Below are 22720 nucleotides of genomic sequence, written 5' to 3'. Positions count from 1 at the left end.
GCCCTAAGCCCCACCCTCCTGCCCTGGGCCCTCCTGCAGCCTGGTCGCCCCAGGGGCAGTGTGTGTGCACAGGGTGTGTGTGCACAGGAGTGTGTGTGGGGCAGTGGGTTCCCGTGGGTGCCGTGTGTGTGTGCATGTATCTGTGTATGTGTGTGTTTATGGTGGGGGAGTTGCACTGTGCATGGGACGGGGAGCTGTGCCCCTACCTGGCAGTGCCCAGATTGTAGGGCAGGGCTCTGCGTACGTGCGTGTGCATGAGACGTGCCACTATGCACATTTGGGGGGGGGGGTGCCCGGGGGGGTCTGCATTCTGGCACCAGGGTCTGCAGGCGTGTGCATGCACCAGCGGTGCACACGGCTGTGCACGGGGGGCTGCACCCTGCTCATGAGCACACACAAGGCAGACCCTCCGCGTGCACAGGGAGCTGCCTGCACGGGCAGGGGAGTGCCCAGGCAGCGTGTCCAGGCGGTGGGGCTCCGCCCGCAGCAGTTGCTCCATCTCCCCCTTCCTGTTTTGCCGGCGGTTTGGTGCACACAGCACCCCCCTCCCGCCACGAACCCGTGTGGCCCCAGGGCCTGGCTCCTGCCGGCCGCCACCAGGGGGTGCTGCTGCCTCTGCCCCCATTCCTCGTGCCACAGGTGCCTCCTGCTGGGAACAGGGGGCATCGCTGGCAGCCCCCCCAACCACCCAGGCTTGAGAGCTGCACCTGCCTGCGGCCTCACCAGGCCGCGCAGACAGCACCGAGGCCTGGAGCCAGGCTGTGGCATGGACACGCCAGCCACAGGCAAGGCAGGGCCGTGGCATGGGACACGCCAGCCTGCGGTGACATGAAGCCACACACGTGCCAGGGGCTCGGGAGCGTTCAGCGGACACGGACACAGACAGCGTGCGGGCCACGGGCATGTTTCCATCGCTTTATTTTGCAAAAATAGAAAAGTGCTGCCCGGGCGGGCAGGGGGTGGGGGGCTGTAAACGTGCCGGGGCGCGGCCCCCCCGGCTGGGGGCGCTGGGCTACCCTGGGGCTGCGGGTGGGCTCCTCGCAGTACTGGATGCAACAGGGGGACAGCAGGGACCCCCCTGGGCAGGCTGGGGATGGGGGGGCGCCGCATCCCATGTAAACTCAAGGGAATAAATAACCTGTGCATAGCGTTGCAGCACCCCCCCCCCCCGCCCTTGCACCCTCCAGCTTGTAGTGTAGCAGGTCGGGACCCCCAGGCCCCCCCAGGGCAGGACCAAGCCAGAGGCTGGGGGAGGCAAGGCTCAGCAGCCCCTAGGATCTGCAGAGCGGGGGCATGTGCCGGGAGGGGGGTCCTTGGGGAGTCCGTGTTGGAGGAATCCCCCTGCCCCCCCCCAGTCCCCTTGGTCCCATGTCCCTCAGCACCCATGGGCTCAGGGCAGCCCCAGCCCCCCCTCCCCACCCCAGGCACCGTTCTGCAGCCCCCCGACACGCACCCCCAGCCCCCCCCACTCACACTTTATACAGCAACAACCTCGGTAGCGGCTCCCTCCCAAACTTGGACCTCGGCCCCGAGATCCGCGTCCCCCCCACCCCCGTTACACCCCCCTCTCCACAGCTCCAGGAGGCAGGGCAGGGCGGGGGCTGGCGCCCCCGTGTCATCCCCTGGCCCCATCCCTCTTCGTCTTCAGCGAGTCGAATAAATACAGCCCCAGACGCCTGGGTCCCTCGCAGCTGGTCGGCTTCACGGCGGGGATCCGCTGGGGACGGGGCGTCTCAATGCCCCCCCCCAGGGACACAGGCCAGGGTCTGTCTCTGCTGGTGCAGGGGGGGGCAGCAAATGCATGCGGAGGGGACCCCCCTGGTCCTTATCCGGGGCTCGGCCTCGCCCCCGTTTTTGGCTTGAGGTTGCCCGGGACTTTGGCAATGAGAAGCTGGGCTGGAGTAGGGCAGGGGTCCAGGCTGCCCCCACCCCACTTAAGGCAAGGGCTATACCTCTGGGTGGGCCTGTGGGCCCAAGTCAGCGTCCGTATCGTGCTGCGCGGCCCCCGCGGGGCAGGGCAGGTTGGAGTGTCCGGCCCGGCGGGCACAGGAGCCTGGCAGGGGCACGCCTGGGCGCTATGGGGTCTCCTCGGGGCTGTGGTCCCCACCCGGGCTGTCAGCAGCGTGGGGGGGCTCAGTGGCCGCAGGCGGCTGTGACACATCGTCCTCGAACATCTCGGGGTTCTCCAGCATCTCCTGGATGAGGGGCGGCATCGGCCCTGGGATCTCCATCTTCAGCGTGATGGCCCGCTCCGCGCCTGCCGACACAGGGACCAGAGTTGGCGCAGGGGGCCACGCTGCAAGCTTCCACACAGTAGTGCCACGGGGATGTGAGTGGGCACAAGCAGAGACAGCTTCTTCGCTGCAGGACAGCCTGTGGCACCCAGGCTGCAAGCTTTCCCCCAGCAGTGCTATGCCCAGCCCCAGAGCTGTGAGCTGCAAGCTTCGCCCCCTACCACCGCCCTCCGGCAGTGCTGCACCCGGCCCCAGGGCTGTGAGCTTCCCCAGCAGTGCCACACCCATCCCTGGGGCTGCGAGCTCCCGCCAGCAGTGCCATGCCTGGACCCAAGGCTGCGAGCTCCCTGAACAGTGGCACGTGTTACCTTTGGTGCTGATGCCGCGCAGGTCGGTGATCTTCATGAGCATGCGGGGAAACATGTAGGGCTTGTTGGGCCGGCGCCGGCGCGCGTAGATCTTCAGCGCTTCCAGCAGCGGCTCTTGCAGCTTGTCCACCTTCTCAGGCTCCTCCAGGTCCATGCGGTCTGCAGGGCACCAGCGGTCTGAGCCTTGCTGCCCCCCTGCCCCCAACGCTCGCAGCACCCCTTGCTGGCACCGCTGGGGAACAGAGCAGCCGGGAACAACCCCCAGCGCCCGCTGGGACTGGCACAGCCAGGAGCTCCCCCCACCCTGAGCCCACAGCCCCTGGCACCTCCGCAGATGAGGCAGATGGCGCTGAGCAGCCCGGTCTCAGTGTCGTCCATCTCAAGGGGCAGCAGCTGCCCGGCGAAGGCAAACACCAAGTCGGTGAGGGGCCCGAAGCCAGCGTTGTGCATCTGTGTGCGGTTCAGCGTCAGCCCATCTGAGAAAGTCATGGTGTCCTGCTCCGGCGTGTAGCGCGTGCAGATCCGCAGCATCTGGGAGAGCGGGCAGGGGTCAGCCCTGCACGGCCCCCTCCTTGCCACGGCCCCCTCCCGGCCGCCCCCTGCCCCTCACCAGGATGTCCAGGCAGGCGGCTTTGAGCAGAGTGATCTGGTCGGCGATGCTGAGTGAGGTAAAGCCGGGCAGGCGCTTGGCGAATTCCACGATCTTGATGATGCACTTGGTGGCCAGCTCGCTGAACTTGTCCCACAGCCCCAGGTCCAGCTGCACCCGGTGGTCAGCGCTCGAGTTCTGCGTGAGGGGAAGGGGTTGAGGCCGAGCGGTGCCCCGAGAGGGGCTGGGGGCTTCTGCACCCATTTCGCAGGCTGGGGAAGAAAACCCGGGTGTCCAAGGAACCCAGGCGTCCTGCTGGGAGCACACCAGGTGCCACCTGGTGCCCGGCTTGCAGCACTGCAGCTGTGTCTGGGCACCTCCCGCATCCCCCAGCCGGGCTGAGCACGGCTTCCGCTCCTCCGCTCGCGACAGCAGTGAGCAGCCCAACACATGCAACCCAGGCTCGAGGAGGGGCTCTCACCGTGGTGTACTTGCCCAGCTGGCACAGCGAGGGGAAGGTCTCCTGGTGCGCCTTGCTGACCTTCTGGATCAGCTCCTCCAGCTCGGGCGTCAGCTCGTAGCTGTCCCCCACTGCTTCCTCCTTCACCTCCTTCTTCTTCTTGTTCCGGTCGTTCCTCACGGCTGGGGGGCAGAGCAGGCGAGGGGTGGGGGTCAGCACGCAGGGCAGCCACGTGGCCTGAACTGAGACCCTGAGCCACACCCCAGTTGAGGGTGGCGCCGTGCCTCGGTTTCCCCACCTCCCCTGGGCTCTGTGAAAGGCTGCCTACATAGCTGGGCTTCCCGGGGCAGCAGCCTGGCACCTCCCAGCTGGGTCATACCAGGCCAGCCCTCCCCTGGAGACCTCTCCCACTGATGTGGCACTGAGGGGCAGGTGGTTTGGTGGCAGCGTTGGCCACCGGGCACCACAGGGGCAGCCTGGTATCAGCTGTGCCGGAGAGGCATCGGGCTCCCTCCCCCCTCCGCCCCAGCTTGGAAACCACCGAGATTTCTGCTCTCGGCCGCAGGAAAACAGGAAGCCGAGGACAAGGCGGCTGGATAGCGCCACAGCCAGGGGGGCACGGCCCAGCCAGCCTCCCACCCCTTTCTGCCCCCCAGCCAGGCCATAGACCCCACCGCTCCCCCCCTTGTACCCAGGTGTGTCCCGCAAGCGTGCACTGGCACCTGCGCGGGCACCTGCCAGCTGGGAGCACGGCCCCAGACTGGCTGCCTGCCGGGGAAAACCCCACAGCGACTGGCTGCTGGTGCTGGGGGGCTGGAGGAGATGCATTCCCAGCTTCCTCCTCCCTAGGGCTCTGCCCTGGGTTCCCTTGGGGCAGGAGGGGGACCAAAATGACCCCCCCACCTTTGCCCCCAGGTGCCTGGGGGAGCTGGGCTGGGGGGCGGGGGGAGGAAGCGCTGCCCACGGCCTGCACAAGACAGGGGAGCATGTGCCCCGCAGACCAGACCCAGCTCAGCAGCCCCCCCGCACACGTGCTGCCCCCCCGCGGCGCTCGCCCGGCTGCACTTCCTGCTAACCCGACTGCACCAGGCAGGAGCTGCCAACAGGATGCGCCAGCGGCAGGATATCCACTTATAGCCGCCCCGGCACAGGGCTGCCGGTGGGGGGGGGGGGGGGGCATCCCCCTCCAGCACCGGGGCAGCTGGCACCCCCACCCTGTTCAGCCCCGGGGCAGGGGCTGCGGATCTGGGAGACCCCCCTACCCCATCCTCCATCCCATTGGGGAGGGGGCCAGGAGAGCTCCCCGCAGCTCCAACACCCCCTCCCCTGCTGCAGGGCACCCCGAAACCCCCCCCAACACCCCCTGCTTCCTGTCTCCTAGGCAACAGGTCTCCCTGCATCCCATAATCCCCCCTCCCTTCCACTCTTAAAGTGACAGGCGCCCGGAAATCAATCTCAGCAGACACAGACACGGCTAATTAGGGGCTCTTAAGGAGACGGTGATGAATGGGGGGCCTGCCCTAACGGGCACAGGGACAAGCCCTCGCCGGGGGGAGTAAAAGCAACAGCACGGAGAGACACTCCATCTCCCCGCCAGCCTCTGACAGCCCTCGGAGAGCAACACGAGCCAGACCCCATGTCCTGCCCTGCTGGGATCAAGGACCAGGTTCCCTATGGCTCTGGTGCCCCAGGGCTGGTCTGCCCACACGTGCCCATGGCCACACATGTTGGCAGTGCGTGCCAGCACGTCCCAGCATAGGCACCACATTTAGCAAGTCCGAGACCAGCCCAGCAGCAGAGGCTGGGGCCACGACAACTGGGCCCAGGCAACTAAGGCACAGTCTGACCCCACAGCTGAGCCATGCCCTGCCGGCCAAGCAGACCGCCGGTCCCATTTGCGCACTCGGCCGGGACGCGGGACCCAGCTGCACCCCAGAATCAGCCACAGAGGGGCAGGAGAGTGCAGGGGGCCCGTGAGCCCCCCCTGCCCGGGCTCACCTTCCTTGGACATGCCGACCTCGAAACACTTCTGCAGCCGGCAGTACTGGCACCGGTTCCGCGTCACCTTGTTGATCTGACAGTTCTTGTCCCGGTGACACGTGTACACCATGTTCTTCTGGATGCTGCGGCGGAAGAAGCCCTGTGGGGAGTGTGGAAGTGAGCAGGGCCCAGCGCCCCAGGCAGGCACCAACCTCACCCCCACCCTGCAGCCCCGACCGATCACGGGCTCTCTCCTGCCCTGAGTCTTGCCCCTGCCCTGGGCACTCCAGGACCCAGGATCATACCCCCGCTCCCCAGCCTGACTGCATAACCCTGGGCGCAAGGGGTGGTCCATGCCTGGGGTATATGGGGGGCCTGAGCTGGGGGTAGGGAAGGCATCGGGAGGGCCCAGGGGCTCTCTGTGCTTGTCTCTGACCCTGCCTGCCCTGGTCTCCCCTCTCCTGGGTGGGGGCAGCTAGCAGGTCCCTGGCCCCTTGGGAGCACCGTGTGCATGCACGCTTATGTGTGCACATGCATGCGCATGCACATGTGCGCTCACCTTACAGCCCTCGCAGGAGCTGACGCCGTAGTGGTAGCCCGAAGACTTGTCGTTGCAGACGAAGCAAGGCTTGTAGACCCGGGGGGGCGGGGGCGGCGAGGGCGAGCTGGGCACCATCTCCTCCGAGCTCGTGCTCTGCGTCTCCACCGCTGTGGAAGACACAGGGCTGAGCATCAGGCCCTGGGACCAGTGGGAGCCGTCCCAGCCCAGCACTGCTGCCCTCTGCTGCCTGACAGCAGAACTGCTCCGCTATGTGTCCTAGCCCCCATACTGGCAGCCAGGGAAGGGGATTCCCCTGTGCAGCGTGGGAGAGGATCTGAGCTCAGGCCCTGCTGCTGTTTGGCTCCTATGAGGTCCCCAAGCTGCACCCTCGGCCTCAGGCGCCTCCCCAGGGAACTGTCCACCCTCAAAGGGAGAGGCTCAGGGTAAGCAGAGCAGGACCCAGATCAGAAGCTGCACTGGGCAACCCTCACCAAGTCATTTCCTACAGGGTGCCTCAGTTTCCCCCTGTCCCCGTGCTCCCAAGGGCAGGGCTGCTCTGTGGTGTCAAGCAGCCAACAGCCGAGAAACATGTGCACCAGGGTGCAGAGAGAGAAGCCCGCTCAGTTGGGAGCCACTCAACACTCTGGGGTGCACGTAAGCGTGTGCACACGTGTGAGTCTGCTCTGGGCACCCTTAGTTTGGCTGTGCAGGATGGGAGCCAGCAACACAGCGCCTCCTGCCACACACGTGTCACCAGAGCCTGGTCAGCACCTGGCACAGCCACAGGCTGATCTGCACATGCCTTTGGCACATCCTGATAGGGGTGAGATCATCTTCCTGCTCAGGAGACCCCAGGACTGGGTCTCAAACCTGGGACGGGGTGGTCACAAATGGTGCAGAGGTGACCCGTCCCCAGCCCTGAGCCCAGTGCTCTGCCTTGAGGAGCCTTCAGCGGAACAAAGCAAGATGCGTGCTGGCCCTGCTGCTTGCTACAGCGCCCCTCGAATCTTCATCACTAAGCACGTGGCATCAATCTCTGCCTCTGTGACCAGGCTACGGCACCTCCTGGTGACCACGCCTGGCACGCCCCAACTCCTGTAGCCCCCCAGGCGCAGACCCCATCCCCTCTCCCCCGAGCTCCTTGCTGCTCCTGAGCCCCCGAGACCAGCAGGGTTCACACCTGGCAGCAACCCTCGCATCTCCTCCCTGCCCAACCAACACACCTGCATCGGAGCGCAGGCACAGGCAGCGGGGGGGTGACACCCTGCAATCTGTGTGCCCCCGGGGAACTGCTGTGCATACGTGTGTGCACGCACAAGCAACACTCCACAATCCATGTGTCCCCGGGGAACCAATGTGTGTGTGTGTGCAACACCCCACAATCCAAGTGTCCCCGGGGAGCTGCTCCGCGTGCGTGCGTGCGTGCGTGTGTGTGTGTGTGAGAAGGAGTGAGAGAGAGATACTGGGAGCTGCTCAGCCCCCCTCCCCCCAGGACTCCAGCCCCAGCAGGGACAGGGAGGGGGCAATTAGAAGCTCATGAATTTTAACCCTCTGCAGGTCTTTGAGATAAAACAATGGGATGGGAGAGATGAGGACAGACAAGGCAGGGAGGTGCAGTGATTAGATCTCCCACCCTGGCTTTATTTACCTGCAGTCCACCCACCCCCACACCCCAGGGGCTGCCAAAAAAAAAATGCTGGGAGGACCAAGTGGGGGTGGAAACGCATGGCTGGATGTGCCTATTGCTTAGTCTGTTTGCAAGACTCTGTGTGTGTGGAGGTGCACAACTGTGAGGGCACTTCTGACAGCGTGTGTGTGTGGGGGGGGGGGCATGTGTGTGTGGGTGCATGGGTGTGTGCACGTGTCACATGCACGGCTGGACGTGTGTGTCCCTGTGTCCGTGGCTCAGGTCTGTCTGGGTCCTGGGGTTCATGTCACCAAGCAGGACGACGCTGGGCTGTGTCTGGCTGGGAGTTGCCCTGGGGCTGAGATGCTCCCCCCCACGCTGACCCCCACCAGACCCTGCTCAACCCTTGCCCACTCCAGCCTTCCCGAAGCATTTTACAACCTCCTTCCTTCCTGCCTGGAGCAGGCCCCGGTCTGGGGGGAGCATGTGGCACACATGGACACACAAAGCAATGCAGGCCCCTCCACTCAGCTCCCCCCAGCCAGCTGCCCCCCACCGCCGGGCTCTCATCCCCCCACCGCTCTCCCACACACACACACAGTGGCTGCAGCATCATTAGCTGTGATAACCCCGACCCAGCAACAGGTGGGAGGAAATAAATCTATGCCCAGAACCAGCTGTGGGAGCCCCCCATCCCCAAGCAGGCCATCACCCACCTCCCTCCCACCAGCCCCCAGCCCTTTGATGCCCTGCCAAGGCAGGGTGGGGGGCAGGGGTGCCAGCTCCCCCAGTGCAAGGCAAAACACAAGTCCCTGGTGCTGCTTGGGGCAGGCAACCAGGAAACCTGGGTTCCTCTCCCAGAACTGGAGAAGCGTGGCCCCACAACCCGGATGCCTGGGGTCTCATGCCAGTGCTGGCCTTGGGGTCGATGCCAGGACCCCTGGGCCACCCTTCAGCAAGTTTCCTAGTGGGTAAAGCAGGGCCTGTGGGGCAGGGGCTCCCGGCTGGCAGCGTCAGGACTCCTGGGTTTTATGTCCAGCCGGATGCTGCCTCTCTCTGTGGGGGCCAGCCCCGAGTGCCAGAGCGGGGCCTGTCTGCCCCTCCAGCACCATGCTCCCCATGACGGGCATGCAGTGGGGCTGGGGGGCCAAGGGAGCAGCCTGCCTGGAGCCATCACCTGATGTCCCTGCGTCCACCAGCTCCCTGCTCCTGGAGGGAGAGCAAACAGTCCCCAGAAGCCCAGCCCCCCCGCAGCAACCTGGCTCCAGCCAGACAATGGCCCTTTGCATTTCTGTGGAGGCGCCTCTATCGCTGCATCAGCCCAGGAAGAGCAGCCCCAGGCCTGGTACAGCCGTGAAGCCGGGGCAGCGTGCAGCTCCCCAAGTCCCACTTGCGACAGAAACTGTGCGAGGTCCGGGCAGCCTGGCACCAGAGCCCTGCCCGGCTCTGCCAGGAGGTGGCTACCCTGCTGGGTCTACCCCGCCACCTCTGATGTGCAGGGGGATGGGGAAACCGAGGCAGGGGCAGGCCAAGGACCGTGTCAAGGGCACAGAGCTGGGGACAGAACCCGGGAGCCCCGTGCTAAACCCACTCTGCCCAGATCTGGAGATCGAGCCCTTCTACCAGTGAACCCACTCTGCCCAGCACTGAGCAGCCCAGCAGGGAAGGGGCAGAAGGGAAACTGAGGCACAACAGGAGGCAGGACTTGTCCAGCAACAGAATCCAGGTGTCCCAAGTCCGGTCATTCCACCACAGCCAACGCCCAGGCTCCGTACCTCCCTCCCATGTCCCAGGACCCCCATGGCCCAGTCCCCCTGATTCCCCTGGTGCCCCCGTTTCCCAAACCCAGAGCTGAACGCAGCCTCCCCTCCCCACCATCAGCCTCCCTGCCCCTCCCCATGCCCCCACTCCTCCGGGGGAGGAAGCAGTGGGGCCCTTATCAGCTGGGGACCGCTGGCAAATTTACCTTGGGCTGCCCAGCTCCGGCTGCCGCTCTCAGGCCAGACATTTCCTGGCAAGAATCACATTACAGCCCTAACCTAATCCCCCAAGAGCTTCTGGACAGGGCGGGGGGCAGCAGCGGAGCCCACTGCAGCCACTGGGCCTGGCCCGACGGGGGAGCGCATGGGCGTGGATGGACAGAGAGACCCACAGATGGGCACACATGTACTTACACCAGTGGCTGGGGACAGGGGGGTGGGAGGATGGATGGAGAAATGTATGGGGATGGATGTGGGGATGGATGGAGATAGACAGACACATCGTACAGTGTATGGGGATAGATAGATACTGACAGTGCATGGAGATGGACGGACAGATGGGCAGATGAATGGATGGACAGATGGATATGGTGTACAGGACCAGACAGACGGACGTACATGCAGGCAGACAGGCTGGAGGCATCCTCCCCCGGCCCCCCAGGGATGGACAGACCCTCACCCCTCTCATGGCTGGTCTCAGACCAGGCTGGGGTCCCCGGTGCCAGCATCCGTGGCATGCCCAGGCCCCTCTGCCTCCAGCTCCTTTCACCGATGCCCACAAGAGCCGGGCACGACGGGCCCATCCCCCCTGCCCCAGATGCCACGTGGGCACCGCTGCCAGCCTGCTGACGTACTGCTGGCTCATTTCCTCCCAGCCCGGCAGGTGCCCCCCCCCGCCCGCCCTGCCACAAAGCCAATCACAGCAGTACCAGGGGGTGTCACAGCAGGGCAGGAGCCCTCCCAAGCCAATCAGAGGCTGCCCGCTGGGGGTGGGGGGTGCCCGCGTGGGAGTGGGCACCGGCAGGCGAGCACGGGCCAAACTTGCACCTGCGGTCAGGAAGCGTGAAGGGGGGGGAGAGGGGGACCTGTCTGACTCAAACAGCCTTGCACAAGGCCTGGCAGCTGGCAACGCGTGTTCAGGGCGTGCCCAGGGCTGCCCAAATCTCCATCCCCATCGGTGCACCCTGCCCTGCATGGCAGCATCGGATGCTCACTAGCCCTGGCCTCCTCGGCCACCAGATCCCCCTGGATGCCAGAGGGCGGCAGGACAGACAGACAGAGCCGATGCCACCCCCCGATGTGGGTTACAGGCACAAAGCAGGCGGCACTGGAACCATGCACCCAGCCCCAGCCCCAACCCTTCTGCCAGGGCCTGACCGGGGACGCTTGGTTGTTGGTATTAGGGTACTTTTTTTTTTTTTTTTAAAGCCTAAATTGCTGAAATTGAGGAAATTCCTGCCCCTGCGAGGCTTCAAATGGCCCTTTATAACCAGCTATAAACTGCTTGCAGCTGGGCGGGCCCCATTTGTCTGCCGGGCTGAGCTGCATTCCTGAGCATCGGAGAAGGGGCGACCCGCACGCCCCAATGCACACACGCCCGTGGGCACACATGCGATCCCCCACGCCCCACGCTGAGCCGGGCACATCGCACACTGCCAGAGTGCTCATGGCACCGAGATGCCTGGCCCATGAGAGACGCGTCACAACTGAGCCCAGGGAGACATCACTGTCAAGCGTCGCACGCCAGAAGTGCACAAACATCACAGCACAAACACATGCTAGAGACGCGGTATACGGCAGCCAAGAGACTCTCGCCAGCAGATAGGCGCTGGCACGGGGACGTCACCAACAGCATGCGCTGGGAAGACGTGTCACCACTGTGCATCATGGGCCAGAGATGTGTCACCGTCACACACCGGGGACCCATCACCTGCGTCACACGAGGCAGGTCACCACCCGACATCACCACAGGGACAGCACACACCGCGAGACCCATCGCCATCGCACACTGGGTGTGAGACATGCAGCACAATCACACACCAGAGACACATCTCCAGTGTCGCACACCCTGCTGACCCTTTCACGAGAGGCTCGGCATGCGCATCACAACCACACATGCGTGCAAGCCCTGTACAAACACACCTCTCTGGAGCCCCCTCCCCTGCCAAGGAAGTGCATGGACATGCCACAACCACAAACATCCCCAGCTGTAGTGCATGCACAGGAACACACATGTGTGTGCACACTATGGGGGGACACACTCATGCTGTACCCTCCACTACACTCTCAGCTCCCATATAGCAGCTATGCCCAATGCCAGCCTGCCAGAGGCCCGTGAGGCTGGATCCTGTGCCCAAGGGACCTGGCTGCTGGGGTTGGGGTTCAAGCCCCTGCCAGAGGTGGTGGTGGGGAGCTGCCACCCTGGGCCAGGGCCCCCCACAGTGTCTGCCCACATGCCTGCAGGCAGGGGTGGTCGGCAGGGACCCAGTGCAGGGCACGGCAAGCTGAGCTGCCCCTGGGGAGGCTTCCTGCTCCCCTGGAGCCAAAGCATCCTCCCCCCAACCCCTCCTGCAAGGGGGGCACCTGGGGCGAGGAAGGGGCAGAGGGTCCCTGGCTTGGGGCAGGGCTCCCACCCCAGCCCCCAACCCAGTATCTCGGGGAGCTGGAAGGGAGTCTCAAGTCCGTGACGCAGGGAGACCCCTGGGGCAGAGCAGGTGATGCCCCCCTCGAAAAACACAGGGGGGTCCCCGTTGTGGGGGGGGCAGGAGCCTGGCGCTGTGCGAGGGGACACGGCCCAGCTGGGCTGGCGGAGGGTTAAGTGCCACATCTCTGCGCCCGGGCTGGGCGCGGCGGGGGCGGCTCTGAACCGAAACGGAGGGGAGGGCGGCAGGGGAAGGAAGGGGTGCCCGGGCGGCTGGAGGCAAGGAGGGCCCCCCCGGGGGTCCCGGCAGCCCCCGCCCGCCCCCCCCCCCCAAGGAGCACCCGGGGAAACTGAGGCAGGCCGGGCACCGACACGCGTGGGGACCGCGGAGCCCCCGCCCCCGCCCCCCGTCCCCGCTCGCCCCACGTACAGCACGGCCAGCCCCGCTCCAGCTCCCAGCAGGGGCCGAGCCCGAGTCCGAGCCCGAGCCCGAGGCGCAGCGCGCACGACCCGCGGTTCGTGACATCGTAGAGCTGCCGCGGGGCCCGGGCCGCCGGCTCCACGCAGCCGTGCATCGCGGCACGGCACGACACGGCACGGCCCGGCCCGGCACGGCCCGGCACGGGCTGGCGGCTCCGCTCCGCTCCGCGCCGCAACTCCGCAACTAGCTCCGCTCTGCCCCGCGCCGCCGCCGCCGCCGCCGCCCGCAGCGGGACAGCGCCGGGGTGGGGCCTGGGCGGCGCGGAGCGCAGTAACCCTACACCGGGCACGGGCACACACACACACACACACACACGCCGTGACCCTGCCCCGGTGCACACACGCACACCCCGAGTGTGACCCGCCTACACCCGCATACACAGGCACTATCACACACATACACACGGAGTGACCCTGCCCCGGTGCACACACACACACCCCGAGTGTGACCCGCCTACACCCACATACACAGGCACTATCACACACACACACACACACACACACACGGAGTGACCCTGCCCCGGTGCACACACACACACCCCGAGTGTGACCCGCCTACACCCGCATACACAGGCACTATCACACACACACACACACACATGCTGTGACCCTGCCCCGGTGCACACACACGCACCCCAAGTGTGACCCGCCTACACCCGCATACACAAGCACTATCACACACACACACACACACACACACGGAGTGACCCTGCCCCAGTGCGCACACACACACACACCCCGAGTGTGACCCTACACCCGCATACACAGGCACTCTCTCTCTCTCACACACACACACACACACACACACACGGAGTGACCCTGCACCGGCACACACACACACACACACACACACACACACACACCAAGTCTGACCCTACAGCCACATACACAGGCACTCACACATGCACACACCCCGAGTGTGACACTACAGCGTCATACACAGGCACTCACACGCACACACACACACACACACACACACACACAGTGACCCAACACCGGCACACACACAGACACACACTGATCGAAGACCATCCCACACGTGCGTACAGTGCATAACACATGGACACACATACATGGGTGGGATCACACACCATTGCACATTTGGTTCGAAGGCCATTGCACTTATCCATACAGTGATCAGACACCATCACACGCACGCACACACATACACACACAGCAAACACCCTCATACACACACACTGTTAAAGATCATAATTTACACCCATACATAGACACACCCATACAGTGATCAAACACCATCCCACACACGCGTGCGCGCACACACACAGTGATCAAACACCATCTCACACACACGCACCTTGATCAAACACACACACACCAGCCCCAGCACGTGCACACTCAGTGGGCAAACACCAACGCACATAAACACACGCATGCACACACACCTCAGCCACACACACACTCACACATAGATCAGATACCATCATGCGCACACACATTCTGGCCAAATGTGGTCATACATACAGTAGCCAAACACCATCACACACACACACGGCCCAATCAAACAGGGTGACAGGCACACAGGGTGGATAAAAGCACACAGACATCCACATACATATACTAGCTAAATGTGGTCACAGTGGCCAAGCACACTTGCAGACACAGCTGCACAGACAATGTGCGCGCACTCTCTCTCTCTCCCTCTCTCTCTCTCACACACACACACACACACACACACACACATCAGGACTCCCAAGTAGCCACACAAAAAGTTCCCCATACACATTCTCACACATCATCTCTCCCCCACTCACCATCTCACACACAGTCTCTTACAATCTTTCACACGCAAGGTGTCAAACACACATACACGGTAGTGTCGCTCACACGGAGTCCTTTGTGACACAGTGACATGCTCAGCTGCACACACAGTCTCCGCAGCCTCTCACACCCTGTTTCTCACTCGGTTACAGGCATGTGGTGGCACGCTCAGCTACACTGTCCCGACACAGTTGCGGTCGCAGTTAGTCTATCACAGGCATGCAATCACTCTCCCACGGCATCTCATAAGAAACACTATCTCACACACACGCACACTGTTACACCACTGTTACATCACAGTCACACACATTTAGTAACACAGCATCTATATACAGTTACACACACACGCACTGTCACACAGTCACACACATCATCACCATGGCCTTGTACACAATTACAGTGTTACACAACCACACACACTCCATTAGAGTGCCTGGCATACACACTGACACCCATGCATGCTGTCACACTGTTGCACAAATGCCATTACACAGGGCCTCCCATGCACAGTTACACACACGTGGATGTGCACACTGTCACAGCCGCACATGCTCAGCAGTGTAAATCTCCTATATGCACTTGGTGTAAGTCTCCTATACACACTCCTCCTACACACCCCGCCCCACACCTCTGCCCTATCTTGCACACACGTGTGTTTGTCCCACTTCCCCACAACCCCTAGCCAGGTGCCTTCAGCGGGCAGCAGGGACATGGCTGGAAAAGTCCTGGTGCCCGCAGGGGTAGGGGCAGGGGCAGGGGCAGGTCCCCGCAGTGCCGCCCTGTCGGCCTAGCCCAGGAGCTGGGGGAGCCCCAGACCCTGTCGGTGCCCCCAGGCCCCTCCGGGCTGGGCAGAAGGACATTCCTGCGGCTGCAAAGTCTCCATTTCCTTTCAATCTCAGTTGCCTCTCCGTAAAAAGTAGATCCGCCCCACAAGGCTTGGCCCAACCTCCCCCCCCCCCTTTGGCCTAGCCAACCCCCCTCCCCACCAGGCACCAGCCCCCGTCCCCCTCCAGGCCTGGCCCCATCCCAAGCCTGGCTTGGACCCCCCCCATCCCACCCCCACAGACCTGGCCCAGACCCCCTCCCCTCAGGCTTGGTTTGTCCCCCCATAACGCTCCCAGGCCTGCCCCAGCCCATGTGCCCCCCACCCCCCAGGGCTGGTCATCTTTGCCCACCCCAGCATTGGCTCAACCCCACCTCGCTCCTCCACTACCTGTCCTGACCTGCCCCCTGCACCCTGCCTGCCCCTCTGCTTGGGAAACTGCCCCTCATCCTCCCCCCTCCCGGCTGCCCGGGCCAGCCCCCGTCCCGTCCCCTCCCTTTCCTTCCAGCGCGGAGGCCGAGCGAGCCAGGAGCGAGCGCGAGCTCGGTGTGAACTCTGCGAGAACCCCCTTTGGGTACCGTAACCTTCCACTGACCCAGCTCCGTGTCAGCCCTTCCTCTCCCCGCCAGCAGCGCGCAGCCCCCCCCAGCACCAGTGTGGGGCCCGCCACCGGGCCCCCGCACCCACGGACCCCAGCCGGGGCCCTTGGGGCCACGCCATGCCCAAGCTAAGCCCCCTGCCCCCCACCCGCAGGGGCTGACTCGGGGCCCGGGACAGGGCCGGGTGTCTGGAGCCAGGCCGGCGGTCCAGGATGGACTTGGCGCATGTAGCCGGAGGCCCCTGGTCCCTGGGGTGGGGGAGCGCAGGTCACAGCCAGGATCTCGCCAGGGCTGCAGGGGCTCCAGGGGGTGGGGAAGGGGTTCCCCACTGCCCCCCTTGCTCCCTGGCCCTTGCTGGCCCCCTCCTCACGTTGCCTCCACCCCAGCCGCTGGCAGGGTCGCCCATCTACCCTGTCTCTTTGCAGGGAAGGGGCACTGGGGGCCCTGCCCCGGGCACGGGGAGCCACGTGGCTCCTGCGCACAGCCCCCCGGGCAGGCGGCTCCAGCAATTTATAGTTGCCTGGAAAAAATAAACCGTCAGCGGGAGAGAGACGGACACGCCCTGCGTGCTGGCCACAGAGCCGGGAGCCGGGGCCAGAGCCCAGCGCCTGCTGCCAAGGGGGGAGGGCGCGGGAATAGGGGCCAGGCGGTGGTGGGGACGAGCGGTGGTCCCTGCCCTGCAGCCTGGGCATGGGGGCAGGAGCCCCCTGGACACAGCTGTGCCTCCCCTGAGCTGATGCCTTGTCCCGCATTGCCAACCCTGCACCCCACAGATCCTGCCCTGATGTGCCAAGGCCTCGATGCCCAGGCCTGCAGGGCAGGGGCAGGTACCAATGCCCCCTCCCCATGCAGGACATGCCACGTTGGGGCTGCGGCGCGCCAGGGTCTGAAAGGGTTTCTCTGCTCCTTCCCCGCCGCCTGCGATCCAAAAGGTCCCAATTAGCCTGACCCGCCTGCCGGGTAATTAAAACCAGAAGCCGCCGCGCACAAACCCGGGCTCTGTGGCAGGCGGAGCGCGGAGGGGCGGGCGCCCGCTCTCCTCCGGCTCACACAGGCGCTATTAAGGCTTGCAGACATTCCCTCACTGCCCCGGCACAGCACGGCACACGCCCTCCCGGGCTCCCGGAGGAGGTCCCAGTTCGGGAGGTGGGGGGGTCCGGTGGCAGGGGGGCTGCTCATGTCCACCCTCCGTGCTGGACACAGCCCCCCGTCCCTGCCCTTGGGGGTGAGGCTGTGATGGGGACGAAGCCGAGGCCTTGCAAGGACTCGTCGATTGAGCATCGCCCCCTGCCCCGTCGCTCAGAGAGGGGGGGCCCTGCTCCTGCACCTCGTGTGGCTGTCACCTGGCACCATGTCCATGCCGGCAGGCTCCCCCCCAGGGAGCTTCCCAGGCCCGTGTGATCGCATGCGTGGTGGTGCGTTGAGTGTGCACGTGTCCATGGGGATCACAGGGAGCGCGGGGCAGCAAAACACGCATGCACATGAGTGGGTTCCCGTGTTAGTGTGATGCATGTACACCTGGGCTTGTGCCACCCTGCTGTAAGGCCTGGGATGGGCCCCCACCACAGCCCACTCGGCCCAGCCCCTATGGCTCCCCCAAGCAGCTATGCTCTGCTGGACCCCTCCAGGGTGCTGGGGTCCCCGGGACCCCACCAGTGCTCACCGGGTCCCTCCAGGAGCCTCCCAGGCTAGGCAGCATGGAGCGTAGCAGCCCTCAGAGATGGAGGGGGCCGGGCTGGGGGGAAGGGAGGGATCTGCAGAGCCCCCCCCCTCAGCTGCATGGGACTCAACGCCCCCCCCTTCCCGCCTGTGGCAATTAAAACGATTAGCCTTCTAACGTTTCACGAGAACCAGATGTCCCCGCGCCGGGCGGCAGGGGGGCAGGGCGCATGGCAGGCTCCCCCGGCCCCCCACTACCCCCCACACAGCCGGCCTTGCCCCTGGCGCCCAGGGCAAGGGGCTGGGCATGCCGGGCTACCCCGCCAGGGCTGGAACGCCGCCAGCCCCCCGGAGATGCCCCTTGGTGCCTGCCCCGCGCAGGGGGGATGGAGACACCCTCTAGGCCTGGGGGGTAACAGCCTGAGCCCTGATGGGGGGGCTTCGCCTCTCTCCTGAGCCCCCCAGCCTCTCTGCTGTGGGGAGCAGGGCTGGGCGGGGGGCACCGGGAGGGGGCTGCGGGGCACAGGGAGCTCGCAGGCTGCGGCCCCTCGGCCCCCCAGGGCTTCCTGCCTGAATAAAACCCCGTTTGTTTGGCATCGAGACGCTCGCACTGATTTTTTTTTTCTCCTGGAGGCCTCCCCGCTTCCCCCATCCATCCATCCATCCCTCCCTCCCCCCCGCTTTCCCCCCCAGCCCGGAAACCAATCCCTCCTCTTGCTGGCTCCTGACTCCCATGTGCCCACTCGCACACGTGCCGCCGGCCGGGAGGGCCCTGCCAGGGCTGCGGGGGGCTCGTAGCCCCCCGACACCCACACAGCACCCCTTGGCCCAGGGGGGCATGACGCCCTGTCATTCCCCCCATGGGACCCCTGCCCACCGCAGCGCCTCCTGCTGGCCCAGACTGGGCTGGGCTTGGCCCCGCGCTCCCCACCCCGTCCGCATTTCTGAGAAGAGCCTTGAGCAACTCCATGACCGAAATGACGCAGGCCGGGGGGGCGGGGGGGCCAGGCTGGTCCCCTGGGCATGGCACGCCCTGCCCCCCTGCTGGGGAAGAAGCGTCACCCCCTGCCACCCCCCGGGGCTGCATGGAGGCTGTGCTTCCAGGAAGCGGGGCTGGGTGTGCAGCGCAGCGCCGCCCCGTGCGGAGGGCAGGCTGGCATGGCTGCTTCCTGCTGCGGCACGCTGACGACTTCCTGCGCTGGCCGCATGGCCCTGAGCCAGCCCCAGCCTGGGGCACGCCCTGCGGCCGCCAGCTACGACTGCCAGGCACTTGCTCTGAGCAGAGGGACACGGGCGCGCTGGCGGCAGCCGGGTCATGGCCCTGCCCTGCCCTGCCGTCCCCGTCTCTGAGCCCCAGGACGGATAGACACATCATGTTCACACCTGTTCACCCAGCACAGGTGTTGGTGTCTCTCCTTCACATGCCTGGATGCCTGCTCTGCTTTCCTCGTGCACACGCGGGAATCACACGGATTTGCGCAATCGGGGCCACGCTCGTTCACAGCTGCAGTCACCATCGCACTTGTCCATCATCACTATCATGCGGATTCGCACACAAGAGTAGTGCGTCGCACGATTGATGCCGCTCAGCCAGCTGCATTCCTCAGCCACGGACACTGCTGGCCACCACAATGCCCACACCATTCACAAGTGGTTTTCCTCCCGCGCTCCCCACCCCCGCCTTTGCACGGCTGTGGCCACGCTCCCTGCTCACCCCAGCCAGACCTGTTCACCCACTGACAATCACGGCACTCCACCCCACCCCACGCTCACAATCGCAGCCGCGCACTCGGCGCTCTTGTGTCACGCCCTGACTCATCCCCGCACGCCCACGGCACCACTGGCACAGAGATCCCTGGTGGATTTCCACAGTGAGAGGTGTGGGTGACCCCCGTGAACCCAGGGCAAAGACAGGTCCCAGCCAGCCTGGAGCAGGGCAAGAACTGAGCGGGGTGGGGGGAGAGCATCTAGGGCAATCCTTAGCTCCCTGCGGGCCTGGCAGGGCACTGCTGCGGGGGAAGCTCACAGCACCGGCTTCCTGGTTGAGCAGGGCTGTCAGCGCCTATCCTGGGCTGCTCGCTCGAGGAGGAGGCAGGCAGGGAGGGGGCGGGGGACGGGCTCTCCCAGGATGAGATAAGGGCTGGGGAGTCCCCGCCAGCACCCGGCCCTGCTCCAGTTCTCAGCCAGGCCATGGGGGTGGGGAGACGGTGCTGGCTCCATCCCTGCTGGTGGATGGCTCACAGCCTGGGCACTGGGGCATGAGGGAGGAGGGCACAGCGGTTAGAGCACTGGGCTAGGAGCCAGGACGCTTGGGTTCCCTTAGTCACTGCCATCCCTTTGAGCCTTGGTTGGCTTTCCCTCTCTCAGCTCGATCCACTCCCCCTGGGCCCTGGCAGGAGAAACCAGGAGTCCCCACTGCCCTGGCCGCTTGCTCAGGACCCACCCAGGGGGCCCAGTGCACAGGGTGGGCATCGCCCCTGCCCCAGGGCCTGCTTTGCTAGCCCCCTCCCCCTCCCCACCCAGTCTGCCCAGTCACCACTTGGGGCAGGGGGGTGGGAGGAACTGGTTTGTTATGGCCAGAGACACCAGGGAAAGTTCAAGGGGAGAAAAATGGGGGTAGGGAGGGGGAGGTGGGGGCGCCACGGCTGGCTGGCGAGGGGCTGCACAGAGCCCCTTTCACGGCCGCCCCGGGCCGGCCCCGCTCCCGCGTCTCATCTGGAGCCAGATGAAATAATTCTTTCCAGCGGCGCTGCCAGCGCCCGTCACTCAGGCCGCGGCTCCAGCCCTCGTCCTCCGCTCTCCAGCCCGAGCTGGGCCTGGCTCCCTCGCCTCCCCAGGGGGATCCCTGCCGGGCCCAGCTGGGACCCCGTCTTTCCCCTTCTCTCAACAAGCTCCAAGGTCACAGGGTCAGCCCCGGGCTGCACTGCTCCCTCCCTCCAGGCTCAGCCCCGCCACCCCCAGAGCCTCCCCCAGGTGCCAGAGCAGGCCCAGGGCACTTGGACCCCCACTAAACACCATGGGGTGCCCTGCCGGGGCCCAACATCCCCACAGGCACCAGCCATCTGCTGGCACCCTGGCATGGGGGCATGAGTTAGTGCACACATACACACACACACACACACACGTACAGAGTTGTCCACCCACCTACACACACACACAGGTTTGCAATACACACGTGTACACATACAGATTTCATGTGCACACATACATAGGTTTGCAAGACACACATAGATTTCATACACACCCATACACAGGTTTGCAATGCACACCTGCACATGCACACACAGCCATGTAGGTTTGCAATGCACACACACACCTCCACGTGCACATGCTCACACACAGGTTTGCAATGCATACACACACACACACACATACAGGTTTGCACACACACCTGGGGAGGTATGCACAGGTTTGCAATGCACACACGCAGATAGCCATGCACGCAGGCTCGGATGCACGTACGTGCGTGCCCATAGGGGTTTGCACACACACATACACATAAGGCTGCATGCATTCACACACAGGTTTGCATGTGTGTGCACACACACACACATAGGTTTGGACGCCCCTGGGCTCGTCTGACACATGGCCAAGGTATCCTGGGGAATATAGGTCACGGTGGCAGCATCAGCTGCAAAGAAGGGGGCCAGGAATGGCGGGGGCTGTGGGGCACCAGCAGAGCCGCGTGAAGAGCCCCTTGCTCTGCCAGACCCGGCCCCCCGCTGGGAGCCCCACACAGGGCAGGGCTGGTACCCAACGGGTTAATCCCCCGCCCACGAGCAGGGCAGCCACATGCCACGGGCGTGACTGACTGACAGCCTGGCGGCGTGGGGACGCAGCTCCGGCATGTCGGGATCTGCCCGCCGGGGCGCAGGCTGGGTTCCAAGGGGGCGAGCCGTGCTCAGCCCCCAAGCCCTGGCAGCCAGCCACGGCCCCGCCACGACGCGCTGGGGCGGGGCGTGGGGGCGGCAGCCATCTTGGGAGCCAGGCCTGGGATGGGGGGGGCGGGCACTGCTCGCACACCCCCTGCACACAGGGGTGCAGCCCGCACAGCAGCAGGGCCCTGAGATCCAGGGTAGGGGGTGGGACAGCTGCCCCCCTGCACCGTCCCCCGCAGGCCTGAGAGCTCAGGGCACTGTGGGAAAACAGGGACCATGCCCACAGACAGTGGTCTGAGAGCCCACGGCATTGGGGGAAGGATGGACCATGCCCCCGGGGGGTGGTCTGAGAGCCCACGGCATTGTGGGAAGGATGGACCCTGCCCCTAGGGGGTGGTCTGAGAGCCCACGGCATTGTGGGAAGGATGGACCATGCCCCCGGGGGCTGGTCTGAGAGCCCACGGCATTGTGGGAAGGATGGACCATGCCCCTGGGGGGTGGTCTGAGAGCCCACGGCATTGAGGGAAGGATGGACCATGCCCCCAGGGGGTGGTCTGAGAGCCCACAGCATTGTGGGAAGGATGGACCATGCCCCCGGGGGGTGGTCTGAGAGCCCACGGCATTGTGGGAAGGATGGACCCTGCCCCCGGGGGGGGTGGTCTGAGAGCCCACAGCATTGTGGGAAGGATGGACCATGCCCCTGGGGGGTGGTCTGAGAGCCCACGGCATTGAGGGAAGGATGGACCATGCCCCCAGGGGGTGGTCTGAGAGCCCACAGCATTGTGGGAAGGATGGACCATGCCCCCGGGGGCTGGTCTGAGAGCCCACGGCATTGTGGGAAGGATGGACCATGCCCCTGGGGGGTGGTCTGAGAGCCCACGGCATTGAGGGAAGGATGGACCATGCCCCCAGGGGGTGGTCTGAGAGCCCACAGCATTGTGGGAAGGATGGACCATGCCCCCGGGGGGTGGTCTGAGAGCCCACGGCATTGTGGGAAGGATGGACCCTGCCCCTGGGGGGTGGTCTGAGAGCCCACAGCATTGTGGGAAGGATGGACCATGCCCCCGGGGGGTGGTCTGAGAGCCCACGGCATTGTGGGAAGGATGGACCCTGCCCCTGGGGGGTGGTCTGAGAGCCCACAGCATTGTGGGAAGGATGGACCATGCCCCTAGGGGGTGGTCTGAGAGCCCACGGCATTGTGGGAAGGATGGACCCTGCCCCCGGGGGGGGTGGTCTGAGAGCCCACAGCATTGTGGGAAGGATGGACCATGCCCCTAGGGGGTGGTCTGAGAGCCCACG

The 22720-nt window shown here is 65.1% G+C and overlaps 1 protein-coding gene across 2 annotated transcripts in view; it reads right to left on the bottom strand.

The window, feature by feature from the left end:
• Positions 1-1487: 1487 nt before the first annotated feature.
• The window catches only part of RARG (retinoic acid receptor gamma), a 33425-nt gene continuing 12192 nt past the window's right edge, over positions 1488-22720 (bottom strand). Inside the window, exons 1-8 of one of the 2 annotated variants that reach the window (XM_059717771.1) lie at positions 12631-12933; positions 6191-6339; positions 5650-5791; positions 3673-3833; positions 3213-3389; positions 2929-3133; positions 2603-2761; positions 1490-2257 (exon numbers count right to left, since the gene is read on the bottom strand). In XM_059717771.1, the coding sequence (XP_059573754.1) occupies positions 2076-2257; positions 2603-2761; positions 2929-3133; positions 3213-3389; positions 3673-3833; positions 5650-5791; positions 6191-6339; positions 12631-12775 (1320 nt within the window). In that variant the 5' untranslated portion in view covers positions 12776-12933 and the 3' untranslated portion in view covers positions 1490-2075. Of the gene's footprint in view, positions 2258-2602; positions 2762-2928; positions 3134-3212; positions 3390-3672; positions 3834-5649; positions 5792-6190; positions 6340-12630; positions 12934-22720 lie in introns of those variants that run through there. The other variant, XM_059717770.1, reaches the window with a different exon arrangement.

Source organism: Alligator mississippiensis, chromosome 15 (genome assembly GCF_030867095.1).
Source record: "Alligator mississippiensis isolate rAllMis1 chromosome 15, rAllMis1, whole genome shotgun sequence".
NCBI classification, from domain to species: Eukaryota; Metazoa; Chordata; order Crocodylia; family Alligatoridae; genus Alligator; species Alligator mississippiensis.
The sequence above is the reverse complement of the archived record's forward strand: the minus strand, read 5'-3'. Positions and strand labels throughout refer to the sequence as shown.